The sequence below is a fragment of the Callithrix jacchus genome, chromosome 1 (genome assembly GCF_049354715.1).
Source record: "Callithrix jacchus isolate 240 chromosome 1, calJac240_pri, whole genome shotgun sequence".
Lineage (NCBI taxonomy): Eukaryota > Metazoa > Chordata > Mammalia > Primates > Cebidae > Callithrix > Callithrix jacchus.
In genome coordinates, this window is record NC_133502.1 from 62,506,908 (window position 1) to 62,530,195 (window position 23,288).

General features: G+C 40.4%; 1 protein-coding gene across 1 annotated transcript; it reads right to left on the reverse strand.

The window, feature by feature from the left end:
- Nucleotides 1–633: 633 nt before the first annotated feature.
- On the reverse strand, nucleotides 634–22,819 carry OLFM4 (olfactomedin 4). The gene is made up of 5 exons (XM_002742630.6): nucleotides 22,616–22,819; nucleotides 17,830–17,982; nucleotides 10,171–10,383; nucleotides 9,038–9,197; nucleotides 634–2,069 (listed from the first exon to the last, which is right to left on the reverse strand). The coding sequence occupies exons 1-5, from the start codon at nucleotides 22,793–22,795 to the stop codon at nucleotides 1,267–1,269; spliced, it is 1,509 nt and encodes a 502-aa protein (XP_002742676.1). The 5' UTR covers nucleotides 22,796–22,819; the 3' UTR covers nucleotides 634–1,266.
- Nucleotides 22,820–23,288: the final 469 nt, after the last annotated feature.

Below are 23,288 nucleotides of genomic sequence, written 5' to 3' on the forward strand. Positions count from 1 at the left end.
AGATGACTTTTTTTCAAAGCACATTTTAATCCTGTATTTTAAAAGATGGAGTAAAGCATTTAAACGGCCATCCCATCGACTAGACTTGATCATCAAAGGAAAAACAATCAAAGACCACATGGCAAAGCCATTCAAAAGCACAGAAGTACATCACGTATGCTAGCAGGGTTTCCAACTACTGCACTGATTAGCTAGATATTCTCAGTAGCTTTTCTATATCTCATCCTAGAAAAAAAAATTAAATTTTTATTTTCTTACAAGTTCCAGGCTTAAACAAAGGCAAAAATTACATGCAACAATTGATAGGCTCATAAGTTGCACATATGCTCCAAGGTCTTTACTATATAACAATAAATGCTAGCACTTCATTGCTGCCATCAGATTATCTCATAGTCTTAGAGCCATGTAAATAGAAGTTCATGATGAAATCAAAGAAAATTTATTTTTCTAATCTTATATCTGTTCCATAGAAAACTATTATTTTTTTTTAAAGCAGGAGGTAGAGAAGGGGTAGGGGGAATTTGTTAGTAAGTCTGGTTCTGATCTTCTGAGCTGCCTTTGGAAGGAAGTTATGAGGTAGAGGGTTCTACTGACTTCTAGGTAGGTGAACAATGAGAGAAAAGAAACAGCATGTGCCTCATCTGCGGGTCCTTCTGGGCTTTATTTGCAGTGTACAATTTAATGCATAAAAAGGCTTTTCTCCATAAACCTTAGCACTTTACAGATACAATAGAAGCATGCCAACTTTACTTATCTGCCACATACAAAGCATCATTCCAGGTACTAGTGAGGAAAAAAAAAAGTTGGAGATTTGGTCCCTCAAGGAGCTCCAGATATTAATCTGCCTAACTAATCCCCAGGCACAGAGTAATTAGTGGGGTTACATGGAAGAGAACTGGTCACTGGGCAATCTTCCCTGTACAAAGAATCCCTGGAAGCCATACTGAGTTATCCTTAAGTTCCTTAATTTCCAGATGCCACATCACAGTAGGCTTCACTAGACCCACAGTGCCCCTCGACCTCTAACAATCCCACCCTAGAAGGACTTCACTTCAGCTGGAAATGCATCTGAAGAGGCAGATGGCTCCTGAGAGGACTCACCAAATTAAGTCAAATCTCCTAGGTCTCTAGTGTGTAGAACTATGCACCTAGATATTGCTGCAGAATGAACACACTTCTAGAAGCCCCTGCAGACATCTAAGAAAGTGAAAAGACGATTTTTTCAACAAACATTTTATTTCTCTTTCACCCTAATACCTAAACAGCTTACTGGGGCTTCTGCAGGACAAAAAGATCATAATTCAGAAGGTAACCATCGTTATAGACATAAAGTTTCCGGTCAAAAGGGCTATAGTTAATGCTCTGTACTTTTTCCTGCATCTTCTGCATTACAATGTCTAGTTTGCCCTCTTTACCCGTGTTTGTGTCATAATAGTAAAAAATTTCTTCTGCTCTGGTGTTCAAAGTACGGGTGGCATACAGAACCCCACATACCATGAAGGCATTAGAAGCAGATGGCTTATACTGCTTGGTATACCAAGTGTTTAGCACCTGAAGTGTGGTGTCATTGAGTTTACTAATCACCATGTTACCAGTGCTGGCTTCAGTTGAATAAATTACCCACAATCCTTTCTCATCCACAGCAATGTCAATATCTTGCCAAGCAACATTCGCATATGAAAAACGATTATTAAAGGCAGCATCAGGGAGAGTTTGAGTCACAGCAACCCTGTTGGTGGTGAGGTTAATTCTGGCAATATTCCCGCTGTTGTACAAGTTGACATACATGTTGTTGTTGTAAACTGCTGTACCGCTACCTTGGCCATAGGTGATCCGCAGCTCTCGAGCATTTGTATACAATAGCAAATCATCCATTGAGTTGTACAGTCTGTAATACTCCAACAGTCTCCCGTCTGTATTCAATGGCGCCACCCAATACAGTTCTTTGTTTGGATGCTGGGAAGAGTGATCCCTACCCCAAGCACCATACTTATAAGAAAACCCTCTCCAGTTGAGCTGAACTACAGATGGTCTGCTGACGTTCACCACACCACCATGACCACAGCTCCCTATACAAACAAGAAAGTAAAGAGGCATTTTTAGCGAAAAGAAATAATGGAATACAAATAGTTTAATATCCTAAGCACCAAAGGAATCTATAAATATGTTTCCTGTCAAGGTTCAATAACAGCAGTGGTTCTGATGGAGAAGGAGGGCTAAACCTCCTCTTAGTTTCAGTCTCAATGCAAACTCGATGTCAGCTCTATGGAGAACCATCTGCTGCTTCCATGGGTGGGCTTTCAATCTAGAAAACAGGAATAATGAAACTGCCACGAACCATATTTAAAAAGTTTGAAAGCCCAGAGAGAGGAAAGGGAGACTTAGTAAATTTAATACATTTCTTTCTATCAGAGAGCATTTTGCAAAAATTATCTTATTTCATTTTTCTTATAGCAAAATCAAGAAATCAAGATTATTCCACAATCCTACCCTGTTTCTATAAATCCAAAAGATGTTATTCACCAGGGTCAGTCAACCCCAGAAAGAACTGTGATGAAGGAAAAGGTTTTCCAGGCAAGACTTCATGCCCTTCCTTGTTCTCCCCTTCCCTGGAACCCCAACTACACATTCATGCCAGGTACCAATGCTGCTTTAAGCTATTCTCAGAAGAGGCCATTTTAAATATAGCGCTTTATAGATCCAGAAAGATGATCCTATAATGGTGAGATTTTACCCTTGAGAAGCCATAAAGTTATTTTGGGGCAACATTGCCTGTTCTTTACCCAATGCACAGCCCATCAATAAATCACTTAGTGACCATCCTGCTGCAGAGTTACACAGTGAGTCCATATATGATATTGTGCCATAGAATGACATGCAAGCATTTCATCTTTCCATCCCGACACTGTCATTGTCACAATGTGTACAATCAACTGGGACCAGATTCACTGGTCCACTGAATCTACATTCCCTGTAACACTTGGGTAAATGACTCATTCTGGGCAATCAGCCCTTCACATTGTACTCCCTCTGAAATGCCTGCCATCCCAGGAGTTTATGAGCTATAAAAATAAAATAAAATTCCTCCAGTATTTTTATAATAAGTATCCAAAGAGTTGAACACACATTTTCTGGGATCTTAACATTCAAAGAACTCATGAGATGGTTTATTGGATAACAAAGAAAACCCAGCTTCAAGTATATTTGAGGTCATATTCCCTTGTCATGCTGCTCAGAGCAGAGCAGTTGAGACAGGAAAGGAGCAGAACCTGAATCATTGGATCTGGTTTCAAACACCTGGAGGGACTCAGAGAGCCATTGAGAAACATGAGGTGAGCTGGAGCCAAAAGCAGAGCTGCAAAGAATTGCCTGAGATTAGCATGGAGGTGGGGAAGCGGGAGCAAAGCCTTTGTCTCTGGGTCTCTGCTGTGTCCAATATGGAAAGACCCATTCCTTTGCTAGCTAAATGCTTTCCCTCCCCAACCTCCTCACCCAAGGACTGCTCAAAGGTGAAACCATTACTAGAAATTCTGTTTTTATTTTTCCAACCTGCTGGGGTTTTTTGGTCCCAGAATTAAATATGTGTTCCTTAAATGCTCTCATAAATCCACACTTGGTGAGAAAGCCAGCCGACCATACAACAGGTAGAGAAATGAAACCACTCTGTACCCAACCTCAAATAATTTTGCATATCATTAAGCAGAACACAGTAGCAGGTTTATTTTAATAATGCATGTGCCATTTCATAAATAAAAAAGCAACGTGTGTTCAGCCAAGAGACTATTCTCCACTGAAGAAATAATAAATAAAATTATAAATTATTATTTCTTCTACTAAAAATGATCTCTCAGATGAATGCTTGTTTGCTTTTGTTTATGAAACAATGCATGAATTATTAAAATAAAGTTAGCGGTGTGTTCAGTTTAATGATAACAAAAACTGTTCAAGTTTCCATATGCTACAAACTGGATGTTCTAGTTAAAATGTCTTTCTGAGAACTTATTTATTTAACTATATTTCATTCAGAGGAAAGTCACTTTTTTTCTTTTAGGTTAGAAGACAAGAATTGTTTGCTTCATTGAATCTTGCCTTCCTGAAAAGAAAATATCCCAAACCAACAGCAACAAAATATTTAAGGAAAATTTGTGATGCATATAACTTATTCAAGCACCTCCACAAGGTTATAGATAAAGTATTCTGTCCCTAGATGTGAAAATTTTTAGACATGAAGGAACCAAAAAAACTTTTCAAAAATTACTATTACTACTACTGCTGCCATTATACTAATTGCACTATTATTAGTATAATAGTATTAGTACGATTACTCTTGTGACTAATAATAATAGTGGCTTATCATTTCATAAGTTGACCAGAAAATTCAAATTGCCCAGTATAAATATTAAAATTGTAGGAAACTCCTTTTCTCACTTCCCAAACATTCCTAAACACTTTCCTGTTCATTTGCTATCCTCCTTTTATCCTCTACGGGCAAGGATAAAGGGCCATTTTTAGGGCCTTGGCTATGGTAGAAAGGAAGTAAAAACAGAAATGAGAACTCAACATTGTTGCCAGTGCTGCACATGTGGCCACAACAATGTCAGACCAGGAAAAATGCTGTGGCAGGCTTCCTCGACTCCTGGCAGCAAACCATCTTGGACACAATACTGAAACTGACAGCCAGCCCAGTGCCCACTATTTCTCAGAGTCCCCATCTCCCTATCCCATCTTCACTGAGCTTCTCACTACCTTCCCTTATCTCAAACTCCTTCCCAGCCCCTTCCTTCATGTCAAGGTTTTAGATGTACTTCATTCCCAGTTTCCATCCCAATTTCATCTGACACTTGGGCAACAACGCATAGCCCAATCATGACCCAAGAATTCTGAAAGATCATTGAATCATTTTGCATTTTCTGGTGGAAGATAACACACAGCACAGAACTGTCAGGAGCAAAGTGTCCTTTAGCTACTCCACAAGCAAGGAAGCAAAGATAATTTGGTGTTAAGCAGATAGATGAGCTGTTGGAATTTTCTTGTCACTCCAGAAACCACAGGTGTACTTCTCTGTTAGAGCATTTATGGAAGGCAGCCTCGTATGGAAAATACTACTAGACAGATTCTAAAATTGAAAGCCTGATTCCAATACTAGTTGTATAAACTTGAGCAAATTTCTTAACCTTCTGAGCCTCAGTTTCCTCATATTAGAAGAAAAATAATAATACCAACTCTGCAGAACAGTTATGAAAAACACAGAGAAGGCATGTAAATGTTACTCAGTAAATGGTAAATATCTCAATATACTTATGTTACAACTGGAGGTTTAGATGCCTCCTTTCCTAGATAGTGGCTTCTGGAGGTTTCTTTATTCATCCTGGCCCAGTACCCAGAGCAGGGCCAGCCGCACAGTGACACCAATTCTGTTTTGTAGAATAAAGGAATGAAAGACTAATCAAATCACCTAAACTCAGCTTACCCTTATTTGTAAGACACTAGCCTTCCAACCTGCTACATATCTGGTTTTCCAAAAAGCCTGGTATTTACTCCATGGAACATAATTTGAGGAACCCTTTATACAAGTGTAGGCTCGGTTGGCATCATGCAATTCATTAGACGGCACCATGGTATTCTGAAAATATCTGAGGAAGCCAGAATGATGAGACTTCAAAATATTCTGACTTGGCTTTTTAGAAGTATCATGGTTAGTAGCATTTTTTAAAGCCAATAATTATATGCCTGCAGAGGAAAATTAATCTTATATCTATTAATATACTGTCTCAACTGGGCAGCTGAACTTTGAGCCAGGAGGAGAATATGATTGACTTATAAAGATTAGGCAATTAAAACAATCATAGTCACAAAATGATTAAGACTAAATTGACTCTGAAGTGTTAGAAATATGCTGCTCAACACGTGGCTCCTCCCTAAGCCTGGGATTTTAGCAGGTCACCCCATGTCTTTCAGAGCCCATTCAATCATCAACTACTTACTGAGCATCACTATGAACCAGCATTGAGCCTTGCATTCCCAAGCAAAATGGAGATCAACCCCTGAGCACCCCTATCACATTTGGCCTATATGCAGTCATTTAGATTCACAGGCACAACAGAGACAGACTGAAGTTTTAAAGGAAAAAAGTTAATGAGTAGGAGGCCAATTATTTTAGATTAGAAAGTTCTATGGAACAAGGCAGAAAAGAGTGTTGTTTGTAGCAAAAAACAAATGGAAAGCATATTTTATTGAACCTGGGATACATTCAGTCGTTCTAAATTCAAGCTGACCACTGGATTAGCAAACCGTAGCTACAAGGGAGGGGGCCCAGAGAGCCCAGAGTGACTTTAGAGCTGAGACTTGCATATAGTCTTTTCTTTTTTCTGTGCAACTCTGCAGTGAAAAAAGCAGACAGGCCAGATTTTAAAGTCCCATAATAGTGAGTAACTTTAATTAAAGTCTCCGCAGGCTCACAAGTTTGTGGTGCCTGGGGATTTTCCAATTCTGCATTATCAACCAATCCAAACAGAAAGAGAGCAAGTGAAAGAAATTGATTTAAAAACATGGCCAAAAGTCAGTTTAATATAAACATCATAAATATAATATGAACAAAGCTGGAAGAGAGCCAAGTGGCTTGGCAGGGATTCAGGTACAGCCAAGGTTGTGGGAAAGTGAGTGAAAATCTGGGTCCAATTTGCTTAAACAACACAGCTGGGCTAGGATGGATCACAGAAGTCTAAGGGTGAGGGCCTAGGGGAAAGTTCTGGGGAAAAAACAGAAAATCCAACAAAAATGACCCAACAGTCTCACTTGTTTTCCTCCCTGGGTACTAAGCAATGCATTTCCTCCCCACTGTCGTCCTTGGCTTACCGCCATCTGATACTCTCAGTCCTGAGCCGACCAGGGAGCAAAGACCTTTGCATTGCACCTTCTGCTCTCTCATTAGCTACTTGTGTGGCCTCAGGAAAAGCAGTGTCCTTACCAGCCAAGTCTTCCCCTCTGAGACACGACATGACTAAGTTAGACGGCCCTGAATATTCCTTCCTGCTCTCAAAAGTCCTCATTCTAAGGGATGCATAAGAAATTGTGCCAGAAAAATCTATTTCACAAGGAAGATTTGCCGGGGGTAGTGGGAGCTAGTTCGGGTGTTATCAGGAGTTGTCATTGCTTTGACCTCTGCCTCAGTGAGCCCTCTGTGGACCAGCCGAAACAATTCTCATTCGCTACATGTTTTGCACCACTAATCCCAGACTAAATTTAGACTCAGTTTATTATAGAGGACAGACCATGGTCTTTGCCCTAAACCTTCTCTGCAGGCTGAAAAATTTAAACAGTTGTTCAAATTTATGTCACCTTCTTTCTGGAGAAGTTGAAAGGCCTTTCTGTTCTGGGGCAGGATTCTGACCATTAGACGACACCTGTCCTAGTAGGACAGACTCCCATTTGTAGAGGGAGGGAAAAGATTCGCCTGAACAAGACCGACAGGCTTATATCCATGGTTATACCTATTTAATAATTGAAGCCTTAAAAAATATTAGTTATTGACGAAAATCCAGAAACACAATCTAAAAGAAAGCAGGTGGCCGGGCGTGGTGGCTAAAGCCTGTAATCCCAACATTTTGGGAGGCTAAGGCAGGTGGATCACAAGGTCAGGAGATAAGACCATGCTGGCCAACATGGTGAAACCTCGTCTCTACTAGAAATTCAAAAATTAGCTGGGTGTGGTGGCGGACATCTGTAATCTCAGCTATTCAGGAGGCTGAGGCAGGAGAATCGCTCGAACCTGGGAGGCAGAGGTTGCAGTGAGCTGAGATTGTGCCACTGCACTCCAGCCTGGCAACAGAGCAAGACTCTGTCTCCAAAAATAAAATAAAATAAGCGAGTGTGAGGATTGGAATTAATAAAAATAAAAGGGTTGCATGATTTGATGAAAATATACAGTCCTCATTCAGACTAAGATGCTCAGGACCTGCAGAGAGAAGGCCTCTGTGTCATCAACGTCTCTAAAGGATGGGGCTGAATGCTGTGGCTGAGAGGCGGCCTTCTGTTCACCTGGAGGGGTGCATTGCAGGGCACAGTAATCTAGCATTGCTTTTGTTTTGTTGCAAAGTTTTCACTTCAATTATCAACATTACTAATAATACCCATTGCCAGTGTGTGAGTGCCAATCACAAGGCTCCAAGCTTTCCAAGCACTGCCTCATTAATCTCCCCACCCTGCAAGGCAGGCACTATTATTCTTCCATTTTACAAATGAGGATATTAAGGATCCTTGTTGCTACAGCCACCCAGCTGGGAAGCTTGGGCCTTTGGGATTCTTAAGCTATGCTCTTGAACCCTACAGTCCACTGCCTCTGTTCATGGGTATATTCACAGAACACCCACCTCCGTGCTGTACTTAACCACAAGGAGGATTTATTAGAGACTAACACGCCACCCTTACCCTCCAAGAACTCATGGTCCATGAGGAACAGCAAGTCACAGCCACAAGCACTATGATATGTGGGGTTATTCCTTTAATCCTCACTGAATCTCAGGACACACAATATAGCAGGTGCTCAGAACACATTTATAGGAAGAATAAAGTAAAAATTAAAGAGGAGAAAGGGAAAGAGAGAGAGAAGATGGGAATATTGAAGGTATAAACCTAGCTCATCAGATAAGTGAGCCAATGAGCCCTTAAATCCACAAAAGTGGATGCCACACACAGATTCCAGAGGCTTTCCCCCTGAGGCCTCTAATAGTGCCTCAATTACCATAGAGATTTTTGTTCCCTGTTAGTAAATGCAAAGAGACTATGTGTAACTTGTGGGTTTTGTTTTAAGTCAACTCATTGTTTGTGCTCTTCCTCTGTGAAACCCAGAATATGATAGCATGTAGAATACTTGGGAGGAAGGGAATTTAAAACAGGGAAGAGAAAACTGAGAACTACCAAAAAAAAAGGAAAAAATCTCACCTTCTGTTTCACCATTGCAATCCCCAATCCCTTCCCCACCCCACTCACAGCTCCTTATGGGATCTGGCACAAGTGGTTAAAAAAGTGGCATGCTTACCTGGAGTGAGAGAAGGATGGACAAGAGGGGTGTTTTCCCCTTTAGAAGCCTCGCACTCTTTCAGCTTGTTCTTCAGAGCCACGATTTCTCGGCGAATGGCAAGGACGTTGTTTTTGTCTAGTGTCTCAAGCTTCTCTACCAGGAGAGTCATATTCCTTATCTAAGGAAATAAAAATTCAGAGTGACTTTATATTATGGTGCAATTTCTTTCATAAACATTCCAGGGCTGAATTTGTCATTTAGTGAAACACTGCAAGAGAATACACCAGAGATTCCTCTGAATGGTTTCATTTGGAAGAATACATTTTATGGTTTAGCGTGAACGCCTGTCAGATCTCAGGCAGATGTATGTGACAGGAAGAAAATGGCAAAGATTTTAACAGCTTTAATAATAGAGCCCAAGCTCATTCTCAGCATCCACAAATGTCCATTAAAATTCATTTCTAACAAAAACTTTCCCTATAAACTTGTGTTTACTCAGGTTGTATTATAATTAAGTTTCTAATGAATGGTGAGGGCCAGAGAAAGCTTAAATTCTAAAATACGTAACTAGAAATCTCAATTATAACCCATGTCATGACTGTGCAATTCTCGTTAATATAAATTACCTGACCATTACATTGATGTCATGATCTCTATCCACAGATCTTAAAAGGCTTCACAGAAATATACAAGAAATTTCTTAAAGAGGGCTTCCAGTTTTTAGAGAAGGAGTCCAGGTTATTCGAAATGAGAAACAAACCTAACGAGTTTACCACAATCAGGTATATTGTGGATTTCTAGATCCATGAGGATAAATCTAGACCAGAGAAGACACCTCATCTAGCTTGGTCATGAACAGTTGTTCAAATTTATGTCACCTCCTTTTTAGAGGAGGTCAAAGGGCGTTTTGCTTTGGGGCAGGATTCTGACCATAAGACAACATCTGCTCCTAAGTCAGCACATTCCGAATGTGCTTAACTTACTATTCAAACACAGGCTCTTACTCGAAACAGAACTGACATGCCATGTGGCCATGAGAGTAGAGAATTACAAGTTGGAAGAGAGAGTTTCATTTCCTGATCCTAGCACTTGCTGATAGTCACTGAAGGGAATATATTATTAGTTTACCAGGAAGATAGTTCACTCCTTACCTCCACCTCTAGCTGGTCAACGATTTCTGAGCTTCCACCAAAACTCTCCTTCAGCTGTATGATCAGTTTCTCCATCTCCTTCACTTCTACCTTGATCAGCGCGAAATCCAGTTCTGTGTAAGAAATGCTATCTTTCTCCATGATCTCAATTCGGACAGTCAGGTTTAACAGTTTCTTTTCATACACACTGATTAATTGGACGTATTCCTTCACCTGAAAGAAAATCAAAAGGTTCAGCCCAATTCCCTGAGTAGCAGCACACCATCTTCTTCCACTACTGAGCCTTGAGGACTGTTTGATTCTTACCAATAATTGTTTTTTGTAAAAACATAGATCAAAAATATATTTAACTAGATTTTTGAAATCAATCCATCTATAAAGAACTTATTACTCCAATTGAGGGGAGGTAGATTTTACACTTTGCTAGACTAAAAATAATTTTGCTTCAGCATCATCATTTGCAGGTATATTCTAATCTCCATTTTTTAAAAAGCTTTTAGATTCAGGGGTACATATCCAGGTTTGTTATATAGGTGAACTCACGTCATGAGGATTTGTTGCACAGACTATTTTGTCTCCCAGGTCCTAAGCCTAGTACCCAATAGATTTTTTTTTTTGTTCCTCTCCCTCCTCCCACCCTCCATCCTTGAGTAGGCCTCTGTCGTTCTCTACTTTGTGTCTATGTGTTCTCATCATTTAGCTCCCACTTATATGTGACAGCATGTGGTATTGGTTTTCTGTTCCTGTGTTAATTTGCTTAGGATAATGGCTTCCAGCTCCATCCATGTTCCTACAAAGACCATGATCTTATTCTTTCTTATGGCTGCAAAGTATTCCATGGTGTATATGGCCCATATTTTTTTAATCCAGTTTACCAAGATAGGCATTTAGGTTGATTTCATGTTTTGCTATTGTGAATAGTGCTGCAGTGTCCATGTATCTTCATGGTAGAACAATTTATATTCCTTTGGGTATATACCCAGTAAAAGGATTGCTACGTTGAGTAATAGTTCTTTCTAATTCTTCGAGTCACCACACTGCTTTCCACAATGGCTGAACTAATTTATACTCCCAGCAACAATGTATAAGTGTTCCCTTTTCTCGGCAACCTCACCAGCATCTGTTATTTTTTGACTTTTTAATGATAGCCATTCTGACTGGTGTGAGATGGTATCTTACTGAGGCTTCGATTTGCATTTCTCTCATGATCAGGTGATACTGAGCTCTTTCTTCTTAATCTCCATTTTAATGTTTGAAGAATTTCGCTCCCTAAACTAAACTGGTTTGTATCATAGTCTCTTGCCATCTCTCCTCCCTTCAACATACTTACTCTAATTGGGGTTTCTTGACCTCAGCATTGTTGGCATTTGGGGCTCGATTGTCATTTCTTACGGGGGCTGTGCTGTGAATTATAGAATATTAAGCAACTTTCCTGTCCTCTTCATGACAGTCGCATCCACCCACACCCTAGTTGTGACAACCAAAAATATCTCTGGGCATTGCTAAATGTTCCCTGGGGACAAAATCATTGCCGCCACCTTCCATTTAGAACCACAGCTCTAAAGCTAAGTATTTTCTGGAAGAGGGAGAAATGTGCTATACAGAATTCCTTCTTTGATCACCACATGCAATTAGTTTTGATCCCCTCTGCCTTTTACAAAGTGGCATAAAGATCCAACCTACTACACAATATGTGAGTGTGTGTGCCCTTTAGAGTGCGCATTTCATTAAGTGCACCCACATTTATTCCAAGAACTGATTATTGCAATCAGACCTTTAAATTACACATTTGTTGCATATATTTGAATGTCTGATTATTAAGTTAAAATACTTCCAAAAATTCCCTTGGCGGTTTAGTGTATAATTGGAATCTCCAAATGGATATTTTAATAAACACAGTTGGTGGTTCTTTCTGTGTCTGATCTCTAAAGAAAATGTCATGGCTTTTTAAAGGACCTGCTCATTAAAAGTTGCTGGCTTTATATGCTTTTTAAAAATTTGAACAGAAGTGATACTTTCCCCAAAACTACACTAATATCAAGTAGCTGATCCACAGTGCCTGGGTGAATTTAGAGCCAGATGTTGGCCTCTAATCCTTCTAATACCAAAAGCAATCCTAACTTCTGTCATTTCAGCCCTTCCACTTAACCCCATTGTGCAAATTAAAGTAGACTCATAGACCACAGACTAAAGGGCTAGGACTTCAGGCAAAAAGGATTTTAATGAAAGTTGAAAAAACAGCCCTTGGCACTGCTAGTGTATCTCCTCAGGCAACTGATGCTCACTGCCATCAGATGTACCATAACTTTGAGGATGACAAGGCTGGGGTAATATTTTGGTGGATATAGAGGTTAAAACATATATACAGCCGCCCCTCAGTATCCATGGGGGACTGGTTTCAGGACCTCCCAAGAATACCAAAATTCAAGGATGCTCAAGACTCTGATAGAAAATGGCACAGTATTTGCATACAATCTACACATATCCTCCCAAATACTTTAAATCATTTCTAGGTTACTTATAATACCTAATACAATGTAAGTGCTATATAAAGAGTTGTTATATTGTATTGCTTTTTATTTGCATGATTTCTGTTGTTGTATTGTTGTTTTTATTAGGTTTTTCTCCCCAAAATTTTTCAATCCGAGGTTGGTTATATCTGCAGATGCAGAACCCAGGGCTATGGAGGGCTGACTCTATATACAAAATCTAGCAAGTCCCCCTCAAAAGTGCACTGCAGATATAGGGCTGCCAGATTTCAGCATCTACAAAAATCAGGCATAAAACCTTGCCTATGGTAAAAATAAATAAATAAATAAATAAGGTGCCAATCCATTACAGAAATGGAAGTTTCAGAAATAAATATGCTTGTTGGCATTTGGCCTTGCCAGCTCTTGGAACAAATGAAACACCCTCAGCTTCTCTGGAACATTTTGGTGGCACATCGCAGCTGTCGTTCTACAAAAATGAGTGATTCAACTGTCATCTCTACAAAATAAAATGTGGCTCTCCCAGAGTCTCACAAAAAAAGCAAGGCATATTCCGGAGTTTATTCCTTATAAAACTGTGGTGTGCCTGCCCTGGGGCAGACACAAAATGTAGGGTCTGTGAAGATCCATTTGAGGAAAAAAGCTCGAGGTTCTTCAGCTGATGTTTAGAGGAAGCTCAGTGGTGTTCAGGAAAATGGCAATCATCCATGGAGTGAGAGGACACAAAAGAATTCTAGGGATGGGCCAGAAAGACTTCAGAGTATGAACTTTACTTTTACTAATTTAAGTAAATCATTCGTATGACCCTTCACATATATGAATCTGTAGCTTTGGGAAAGCGTGGACAATGCTGAGCGCATGCCAGCTCCTCCCAGGAGTGTAGTCTCGGGAGAGGCAGCCAAGCTTGCGTGGGAGCGTCCAGTCCCACGTCCCTGGCACTTGCTGCACTTGGTGCATTTTTAATTCTTCTAGAAAATACAGTCATTTGCTGCATAACAACATTTTTATCAATGAGAGACCGCATGTATGACAGGGGTCCTGTGAGATTATAAATATCATATTTTTACTGTACCTTTTCTACATGTAGATACATATGGATACACAAAAACTTACCACTCTATCATAATTGCCTACAGTATTCAGTACAGTCACAGGCTGTACAGGTTTGTAGCCTGGAGCAATAGGCTATACCATATGGCCTAAGAGTGCAGTCAGCTCCACGCTCTAGCTTTGTGTAAGTATATCATGATGTTCACCAAGTTAAAATCACCTAACGATGCATTTCTCAGAATATGTCCCTGTCTTTAGCTGACCTGTAGCTGTATTTTGATGTAGAATAGTGGTTCTGAATGGAGGGAGGGTGGCAGTGGTGGTGATTTTGTCCTCGGGAACATTCAGCAATGTCTGTAGACATTTTTGGTTCTCATAACTGGGGTTTGGGCAGGTGCTATTGGCATCTAAAGCCAGGGATGCTGCTAGACATTCTAGCAAGAATATGGGTCTAGCCTTGAGGGGACACATCCTGTATCAACATCTTCACCCTGAAGCTCCTCATCATGACAAGTCTGAGCACTAGATGGCCCATCCATGCTTGTCTTTAAGCCTCCAGCCTAACATTCACAGCTTCCATTTTATTTTCCTTGTTATGCACATACTGCATCACTGATGAGGAAAAGAATTTGTGTGAGGGTTGGTTTTTGGGTGGTGATTATTGTTCCTTATAATAAATGCGGTCTTGTAAAAAGGATGTGGTGCAGCTGGCTAGTAAGCTAACAAATTAATCTGGTTCATGTTTCTGCCAGTCTCTCAAAATCTGTGATTATTACTATGGCCAAACTATTTGAAAATAAGTAAATTGATTTTCCAACATACTACCATTTTCAATATATGTTTCAAAGTAAATGCAACAGGGTTCATTGAGCCTGAAGTGATCGTAAAGACATATAAAGTACTTTGGAGCTAGATCCACCTAGACTCAAATCTAACTTCAGTATTTAGCGGGCAAATCACTTAATTTCTCTAACCCTCAGTTTCCAGTAAACTGGAGGTCATGATACTGAGCTTACAAGATTATCATAAAGACTGGAGATAATGTACATTAAGTGCCCAGCTAATGGAGGCCCCATGAATTATAGAAATTAACAGAGAAATAGTAATTCCAGTGTTTTTCAATCTGACCTTTTAATTTATTGTATTTCACTGCACAAAATATGGCTCAATCAATGTTGTTTCTTTACGATTTGCCTTAATGTCTCCTAGGCTGCCTCAACCTTCCCATGCATGAGGATCTACTGGCAAATGTGTCATATTAAATAACTCACCCCAAAGACCATAAGCCTCCAGAGAAAAGAGAAAATCCTGAGCTGCCTTTTGTGCCATCCCTTTCCTAGTATAGTCACAAAAGGACATATCATAAACAACAGAAAAGCAGAAAATGCTTTCAGCATCTTATGCAGAGGCAGCTCCCTGTCTTCTCTGCGTACTGGCAGATAATGAATCAATGTAAGGCAGTCAAAAACCTTTTCTACTGGCCTGTCCTAAATGGACATTCTCCCAGGCCCCCAGATAAATGATGTTCTGCAAGGCAACCATGGGACAGCTGTAATAATTCATCTGGAAATTCAAAAGCCCACAGCTACAGAGATAACTTTGGATTTGAAGGCATTATTGACCCACTGCATTTCTTCCTGGGCCCACTTGGAGGATGCTAACAGCATGACCAAGAGGAAAGAGAGTTGGGATGATTTTGAAGACTCGAATTCTGACCTGGCTTAACCAGCCAAGAGAGAAATGACCCTGGGCAAGTCTCTTTACCTTTACGAACTGCAGTTTTTCTGTCTCTGCAATGGGAGAGAGAACACCTGGCCTATCTTCCTTAAAGGATTACTTGAGAGAATAGAACTGGAAGCATTTGAAAAAGCACAAACAAAACTGCTACTATTATTGTTGTTATTATCACCTGCCACACTAAATCAATTGTATAAATCTCAGCTAACTTTTTTCTTAGGCCTCAATCATGGATTTTTTTTTTTTTTTTTTTTTTTTTGGATCAGAGCAGCCACTGACTGACACTTTCAGAATTAAAACTTTCCCACCTATTCTGCACTTCCTCCCTACCTGTTATTAGCAAAGCAGATGCTACCAGCCCCCCATACAGGACTGGAATTTAATGTCCCATATTCACAAACCTGGCAAGCCACATACTCTCCCTGGAGTGCATGAGGTTTCAAACTGCCCTCACACTGCTGCCATGCAAAGACGACATGCAAATCAGTAGTTTCCACTATTTCAAAGCAAATGATTCTAACTGAAAAGATCTTTACCTAGGATTTTCCTCTACTTGTTATGTTTTTATGCATAACTTCTTATCTGTACTTGATTATGCTGGAATAAGGCTATGAATATTAATGGTTGGAATTTATAATTTAGTGCTGTGCCTTTTCCGCTGATTAATTCAAGGACATTTTATTTCTTAAGCAGCTAGGTTTCCAGAGTAGTCAAACACATTTTCCTGGACACTCATTTAAACTTAGTATATTTATCTACCAATTCAGGCTGAAAGTAGGGTCTCGGCCTCATCATAATTTTTGTTTTAAAGGATAACTATGTTGGATGTTGAGGTGGCAAAGTTTAAATTTCTTAGGAAACCTTATTCTGAATCGTGCAGTAAAGCCAGAGCTCTTTGTAAATTAATGGAGTTGTATTAAATAATGCATAATGTGATTACAGCCTAGCTTGGACTTCACCTGTGCAGAAAATAGGCACTTTTCTAATTGATTTTTAACTTGGCTGAAAAGGTGGAAGGGGTCAAAACTAGAACGCCAAGTCACATTGCTCCAGCCAGCCCAGAGAAAGGCAAACCCTTTACAGTAACTTCCTCTGGCTGAAGAAAAAAACAGTAATCAGTGAGTTCAAGACTGTATTTTTACCAAGGCTGAGAGACCTATTAATCTTGATTCAAATTCCCAGGGAAGCCTTCAATTTTTGTCTAATGTTGGACACATCAAATGTCATGTTCCTGCTGAGACAATGGAAGATAACCATCAAGAAAGAGAGATGGGGGTGGGCACGAAAGTAGGGATGGTTAAAAGGTAAAAACTGAAAAGTAGTTAGAAAGAATGAATAAGACCTAGTATTTAACAGCACAACAGGGTGACTGCAGTCAATAATATTTGTACATTTAAAAATAACTAAAAGAGTCGAATTGGATTGTTTGTAACACAAAGGATAAATGCTTGAGGGGATGGACACCCCATTTTCCATGATGTGATTATTATGTATTGCATGCCTGTCTCAGGGCATTTCATGTACCACATTAACATATACAGATACTAGATACCAAAAAAGTTAAAAAATTAAAAATAAAGACTACAACCTTGGGTCTTACTTGCAGAAAATGGGAAAAGAGAAAAGAGACTACAACTTATTGTCACACACAAAAATAATAAAAAGAGAGAGGGAGAGAGAGGATGAAGACAACAATTTGTAAAGATAAAGAGTTGAAGAAAAAAGAGAGGGAGGGGAGGAGGATGAGAGGGAAAGGATTTGAAGGAGTGGAAGTAGAGGAAGAGGGAAAAAAGGAGGAAAAAAAGGATCATCTAAAAGTAAAAAATACCCAAAATTTCCCAAAAAAAAAAAAAAGAATTAACCAGGAAAGGAAAAGATAGATTAGAAGGAATGAACAAGGGGGAGGATTGATACAAGAGAAATAAGAAACTAAAGGATGCAGGAATGGAATGGAAGGAGAAGAAAAGGAGAAGGAGAAGGGAGATAGCATACAACTAAAGGGGACAGAGGAGAAGAAAGAAAAGAAAGCAAAGCTTGAGGTAAGATCTGGAAGACCAAGAAAAAGCAGCATCACTAAAACAAAATACAAATTGCAGATTGGGGTTTGCAGGGAGAGCTCGAGGCTTCCTTCCAACTGCATGAGTACCCACAATACTATGTGAGGGTATCTACAGCATGAACAGTCTCAACCCCACTTTATTCCCGTGCTCCTATTTTCCCTGCTATAAGAACTCCACTGGTGTCCTATAAAATAAATGCTAAAATCCCATAGAATAAAAACGTGATGTCTTTGACACAGCGAAGAATGGTTACTTATAAATCCTAAATTAAAACACATTTTGTTTTGTTTGCTTGTCCTTATCAAGAAAAGGAAAATACTTACTTTAGAAAGCTCTTTCTCAAACTTCTCAGAAAGAACATGAGCTGTGAATTCCAAGCGTTCCACTCTGTCCACGGGAAAGGTGGTGTCTGGCAGGGAAACAGAGCACTGGCAGGTCCCACGGTCATCCACAGAGCCGGTGACATTGGAAAACAACTGTAAATAATAACAAGTTGAACATCAGTAACAAGCTGGAATCTGAGCTTTCTGGCAACTGAAGTGACAGAAATTGGCTTGTCGAGAGCACTTACAGACAAGTAAGTGGAGTTCAATACATAAATGAATAGAATCATAGAAACAGGCTAGAACAGCTTTGTTTTCACAGGTGGGGACCACATAGCATTTAGCCACATCGCCACTGGCTGTATGAAAACCACTATGTCAGCAGACTATCAAAGGAAAGATTCTCCATTCTTGAGTCTTAAAGGAGATTATTCCTATCTCTATGCAACGAAGGGGAAATAAAGAAGGTAGGAGAGTGCTAAGTTCGAATTTCAATTCAAGCATTTGCTAGGTGTGAAACCTCCTTAATTCTCAGTTCCTTCATCTGTAAAATAGAGATAACCTACTTCACAGGGTTGTCCTCAGTATTAACGGAGTAATGTGAGCCAAGTCCCTGACACAGGGTAGGTGATCAGTAAATGTCACTTTCTCTTTCCCTCTACTGCTCATTTTCTCTTCCTCACCTTTACCCCAACCCAAGTCGAATTCCTTTTCATCAGAAGGAGGGATATGGGCTACAGTGAAAATATACAATGCAAATTCATATCCTCTCATTGCCCAGGAAATTGTATAATTAACATCCTTCAAAATGGGAAGCAGCCATTTGTTAGAAACTGAATAGTGTATGAGCTTGAAGGTTTTGTGCAAATTTTTTTAAATGAAAGTTTTTTTCCAGCTTACCATTTGCAGAAAAAGTCATTTTAAAATATTTGATGTTTCTTTAAGATATTCAGACTCACACTTCAGTGCCACTGCATATTTTTAAATGACAGGTTTGAAAGATTCTGTTTTTCTTTTGTCCCCTTTGAACTTCCCCAAGAGGATCCCAGCACAATTAACATTTTTTTATTACTACTGTTGCCTTACAGAATAACCCTTGGCAGCCAATTTGCTGTGCCTTTTAATGATCTCAACTGAAGGCCAACCCAAAGCTCACCTGTGGACATCAGCCTGAAGGAACTTTTTATGAAACCGCAAAGGAGATAGCAATGGTCTTCAGAGCTTGAAGAGACTCTGGCCATGTCTCTCAAAGTTCAGGTCAGCCAGCTGCAGGTGGTGTCATGTGTCCTGTGCATTTAATGGCTACCAACCTCCATGATGCCTGAACAAGCTGGGTCTAGATGCTTCTATTATAATGGAGACTTGTTTTATCAGTGGCCTTGGGGCCAATCAAGGCTTTTGCACCTAAGTTGTTTTCAATTTAAGTTTCCAGATGAGCAGAAAAAATACATATAGGTGTGTGTATCCAAAAGTCTCTATATGTATATAGTCAAATTTTATGACCTTGGCCTCAATTTTTCTTTCCAATCACATCCCTACATGGGAAGAAGTTCAGGAGTAGGGATGAGAAAGAAGCAGATTTATGCTGAACATGGGGATGGACAGCAGGGCTTGGGTAGGGGAAGAGTCTGCCAGAGATGAATAAAGACTGGGCAAGATACACCAGGAACCTGTCAGAGAGGCCGGCTTCCCTTGAAACCAGCTTTATTCATTTCTCCAAAGATAGAAAGACTCCAGCTCAAGCATGCCAAGGCTTTTACAGAAAGAACTGACATATCATGGACTTTTAAAGAAACAGCTTATTATAATAATTGTCTAGCAAAAAAATATTGCATTGCATTTTGAGAAGGGGAGTTTAATTAGCTGCACAAAACAGGATTGGACCATTCTCAGAGTTCTCTGAAAAGCTCTGACAACTCAGGAAACAGTGGATATCATCAAGCAATCTCTAGACAGTCAACCAGGAATCACTAGCTAATAACTTTTAGTCCTGAAGTTCACTTGAAAGACAGGCAAATAATTATGAGCCCTGCTGACAGCCATTCCATCGGTTTCTATTGAACATCTCTGTCCCAACACTGTGGACTCCCCCAGCCTCCATCCAGCTTATCATCAGCCCAGCATGCTCAGCTGACATCATAATGGTCCATAAGTTTGATCAGTGTCTCCCATTAGAGATATTTCTGCGCCTTGCATTCAAAGACAATGAAGCTAATGGTGATGAGTCTCTCTCTGCAGTGAATGCTCAAACTCTACGTGAATGAAGCATGGGGGATGGGAGACAAAGACGAGTGCTTGTCCCCTTGCCTTTGGAATAATATGCAATTCCCCTTGTGTAGGGCAAATAGAACCCTGAGTACCCCACAAGACACCTTATACTGGTAAGTTTTCACTAAGCATGTGTTCAATTAGCATTTACTGATGTCTACACTATGCCAGGCTCTGGCTTTAGGGAGACGATGAGGAGTCAGTTCCTGCCCAGGAATCAGGCCCACTGTCACTATGAAAGCCCTACTGGGTTTTTCCAACCAGCCTGGTGGCCTGACAACAAAACACGTGACTCATTACAGTTCCGACTATACCAGTTACTGTATGAAGCAGAGCATTGAGCTTTTTCCTAGTCTTCTGAATTGAGAACCCTGCAGAGGCCCCTCCTTAAGAAGGAGAGAGAGTACTCTGAGTGCTTACAGCAGAAGGTGCAACTCACATTTAAGGTGATTTAAGGTTGCTATTGGCTCTAATCAGTCGCCAAGCCTAAGTGTCAGCAAAGATTCAAGGCATAAAATAATAGTACTCAACATTTTCAAAGTACAGAAAATGATATGTTTGGAACTTACTCAATGACAGTTATAAAAGGGTTTTCCACCACCTCCAAAGAGCTCATCAAGCTGACAGCCAGCCCCAAAAAATTAGGTTTATAGTGAAATTGACTCCTAGTGCACTATAAAAAAAATTGGAATTGTAATACTGACTCACCAGGGAGAGATAAGCAAAAAGGAAATTAAAATCTCTAAGTACAATTTAACTACCATATCTCATCCACTTTTAAATATTTGTCTTTTTACCAGACAATAGGCATTCTGGATTTCTCTGCCTTTTGATCTATATTTTATTTTCTATTATTATAGCTGACAATCTTACCCAAATGCTGGTTTATGACTGGTGATGGAGCTTCATAATAAATTATTATTGTTAACCTCAGTCCAAAAAAAAAGTGCTAGCCAGTTCTGATTATCCTCAGAAATCACTGAGTATCATAGAATAAAATTATATATCTGATTTCTGATTGCAAAGAATTCCTGTGCCTACTTATGATTCCCAAGCCTCCCTCCTCTTAAAAATAATTCATTTTCATCTGGAAATGTAGAAACCTGCATGTAGAGACATGGTGAAGAGAATGGACAGACTAATTTTGAGCTATATATCTTGTTAGCTTAGTGACTTAAAGCCAATGACTTCACCTTGCTAAGCCTCAGTTTTCACATCTCTAAAATGGGACTATTAATTTTACCTACCTCTTAAAGTTAAGTAAGATAATACATATTATATACTTAACCTAGTCCTGGCATTCATTCAATACACAGTAAATGTTATTGCTGCTGTTTCCATTTAGGCCTTATCCAAACCATTTGTTAATTACCAAATTTTTAATATCTGTATATTCTGATGGTCAAAATGAAAACAAACAAAAGCCTTTTCCTCCTCCTTCTCCCATTTGCCCTTCCATTCAGACATGAGCATGTAAGCAGCTACCTGACCTCTGAGTCAAGATCCTAGAAGTGCAGAGAGAGGAGCTTTGGCCCAGAAGACTCCCCAACTCCAAGTTACACCTTAGTAAGGATAGCCTAGGCAGTTCTGCAGCATGGGGTTCCCTCCGAAAGGCCCAAAGTGAAATGAATAACTGCTTCTTACCTGCTAACCTCTCATGCCCTCCAGCCTATTCTCCTTTCTTTAAAGGAGATCCAAAGAGGACTCATCCCCCAAGGAACTGGGCTCACTATGCCATCTATGCACTTAGCCTAGCTGTACCAGTCTATTTGTAATGCCTGACTTTTGGTTTTGTTTGTCTGTTGCTGCTGTTGTTTGGAGGTGAAAATGGCCCTGAAGATTCCCTATAAAGAAGATTGCAAGGAATGAACACTCCCCTAGGGAAATGTCTACTAGTAGTAACACTTTGCTAAAGACCAATAACTCCTCCCCTTATTTCTGACACCCATCTCCTTTACAAACCAGGCCAAGAGAAATGATCAGGGTTTCAACCGGAGCACTGCAGCTTTCACTCCCTTGAGGACTAATCCTCACCATCCTGGGACCCTGCCAGGCAGCAAATCAATTGGACAAACTTTCCCAGAGCTGCAACTAACAGAGTCCTTTCCCAACAGTTCCCATCCTGGACTGTATATTAGAATAACTTGGGGAGAGGTTTTTTAAAGTATCTGATTTCTACACATCTATGCAGGATATTTTTAAGTGTAGAACCCAGGCATCTGTACTTTTAGAGTTGCCCTGGCCACTCCTCCCAACGTGCAGCCAGATTTGAGAACTCCGCTAAAGCATAGATTTTCTCAAAAGTCCCAGCTACAGAACTGAGATGTCCTCTCTCTTGCTAACAATTTAATTATTTTACTGGCGCTTTAATTCATTTCCAGGGCACCTATAGTTAACAAAATGAGTTGTAAATCTTTTAGAGTGCCCAGGTCTAGCCATGCATGAAATTGTATTCAGGTCCCCAAAAGCAAGAGGCAGGAAATGAATGCAGCTCATTCAGAATCTGGGGCCTCCTCACCTGGGACACAGAACCTCTGCCATCTGAGCTGCGGCCGCTCGAGTAGCTGGAGCTGGAATCAACGCCTGGGAAGAAGCTGGTGCTGGAGCTAGGGAGTGGGGGTCCCACATCCCACAAATCCCCTGCAGCCTGGCCAAGGAAGAACAGAAGGGCTAGGAGAAATGAGAGGCTGGGCCTCATCTTGTCCTCTTAGCTGGAGCCTCTGGCTCTGCACAGAGCCCAGCGGCTTCTTATAGGGCCCAGCAGGGATTTCCCCACAGCCAGCATGTAGGAAAAGAGGAAGTGGCCAGGGAACACATAACCTGCCCCAGGAGGGTCAGGACACCCAGGAATCTGAGTCATGGCCCACACCTTGTCACTGAGGCCCACTCTGTGAGCTGCCCTTAGATCCAGATATCCCCTGCCAAATATTAACTCAAATGTGCTTTGTAAAGCCCAATATATGGTTTTCCACTTGGTACTTCCTTGAAAGAGATGAGATCAAAGTAGCCTTTGTGGATGAGACAGAGCGTGGAGGCTCCAGGGAGAAAAGCGACCCTCCGTCCTTTGCCTTGCAGTGCTTCTAGTGTTCTCCCCCAGTTTACTGAATGCTACCTTCCAGAGACAGCAAACTCACCTTAGAGACTGTGGCTCTCCTCCAGGAGTTACTGTGCCTCCCTCTTCAGTTCCTACT

Bases quoted from the DNA above. Each gene is read 5' to 3' on its own strand.
- OLFM4 (XM_002742630.6), bottom strand. From the start codon at position 22,795: ATGAGGCCCAGCCTCTCATTTCTCCTAGCCCTTCTGTTCTTCCTTGGC. The intron at 10,384-17,829 runs GTAAGTATTTTC...ATTTTCTTTCAG, and splicing joins TTGAGAAAGAGCTTTCTAAA to GTGAAGGAATACGTCCAATT. The intron at 2,070-9,037 runs GTAAGCATGCCA...TTGTTTGTATAG, and splicing joins CCATCCTTCTCTCACTCCAG to GGAGCTGTGGTCATGGTGGT.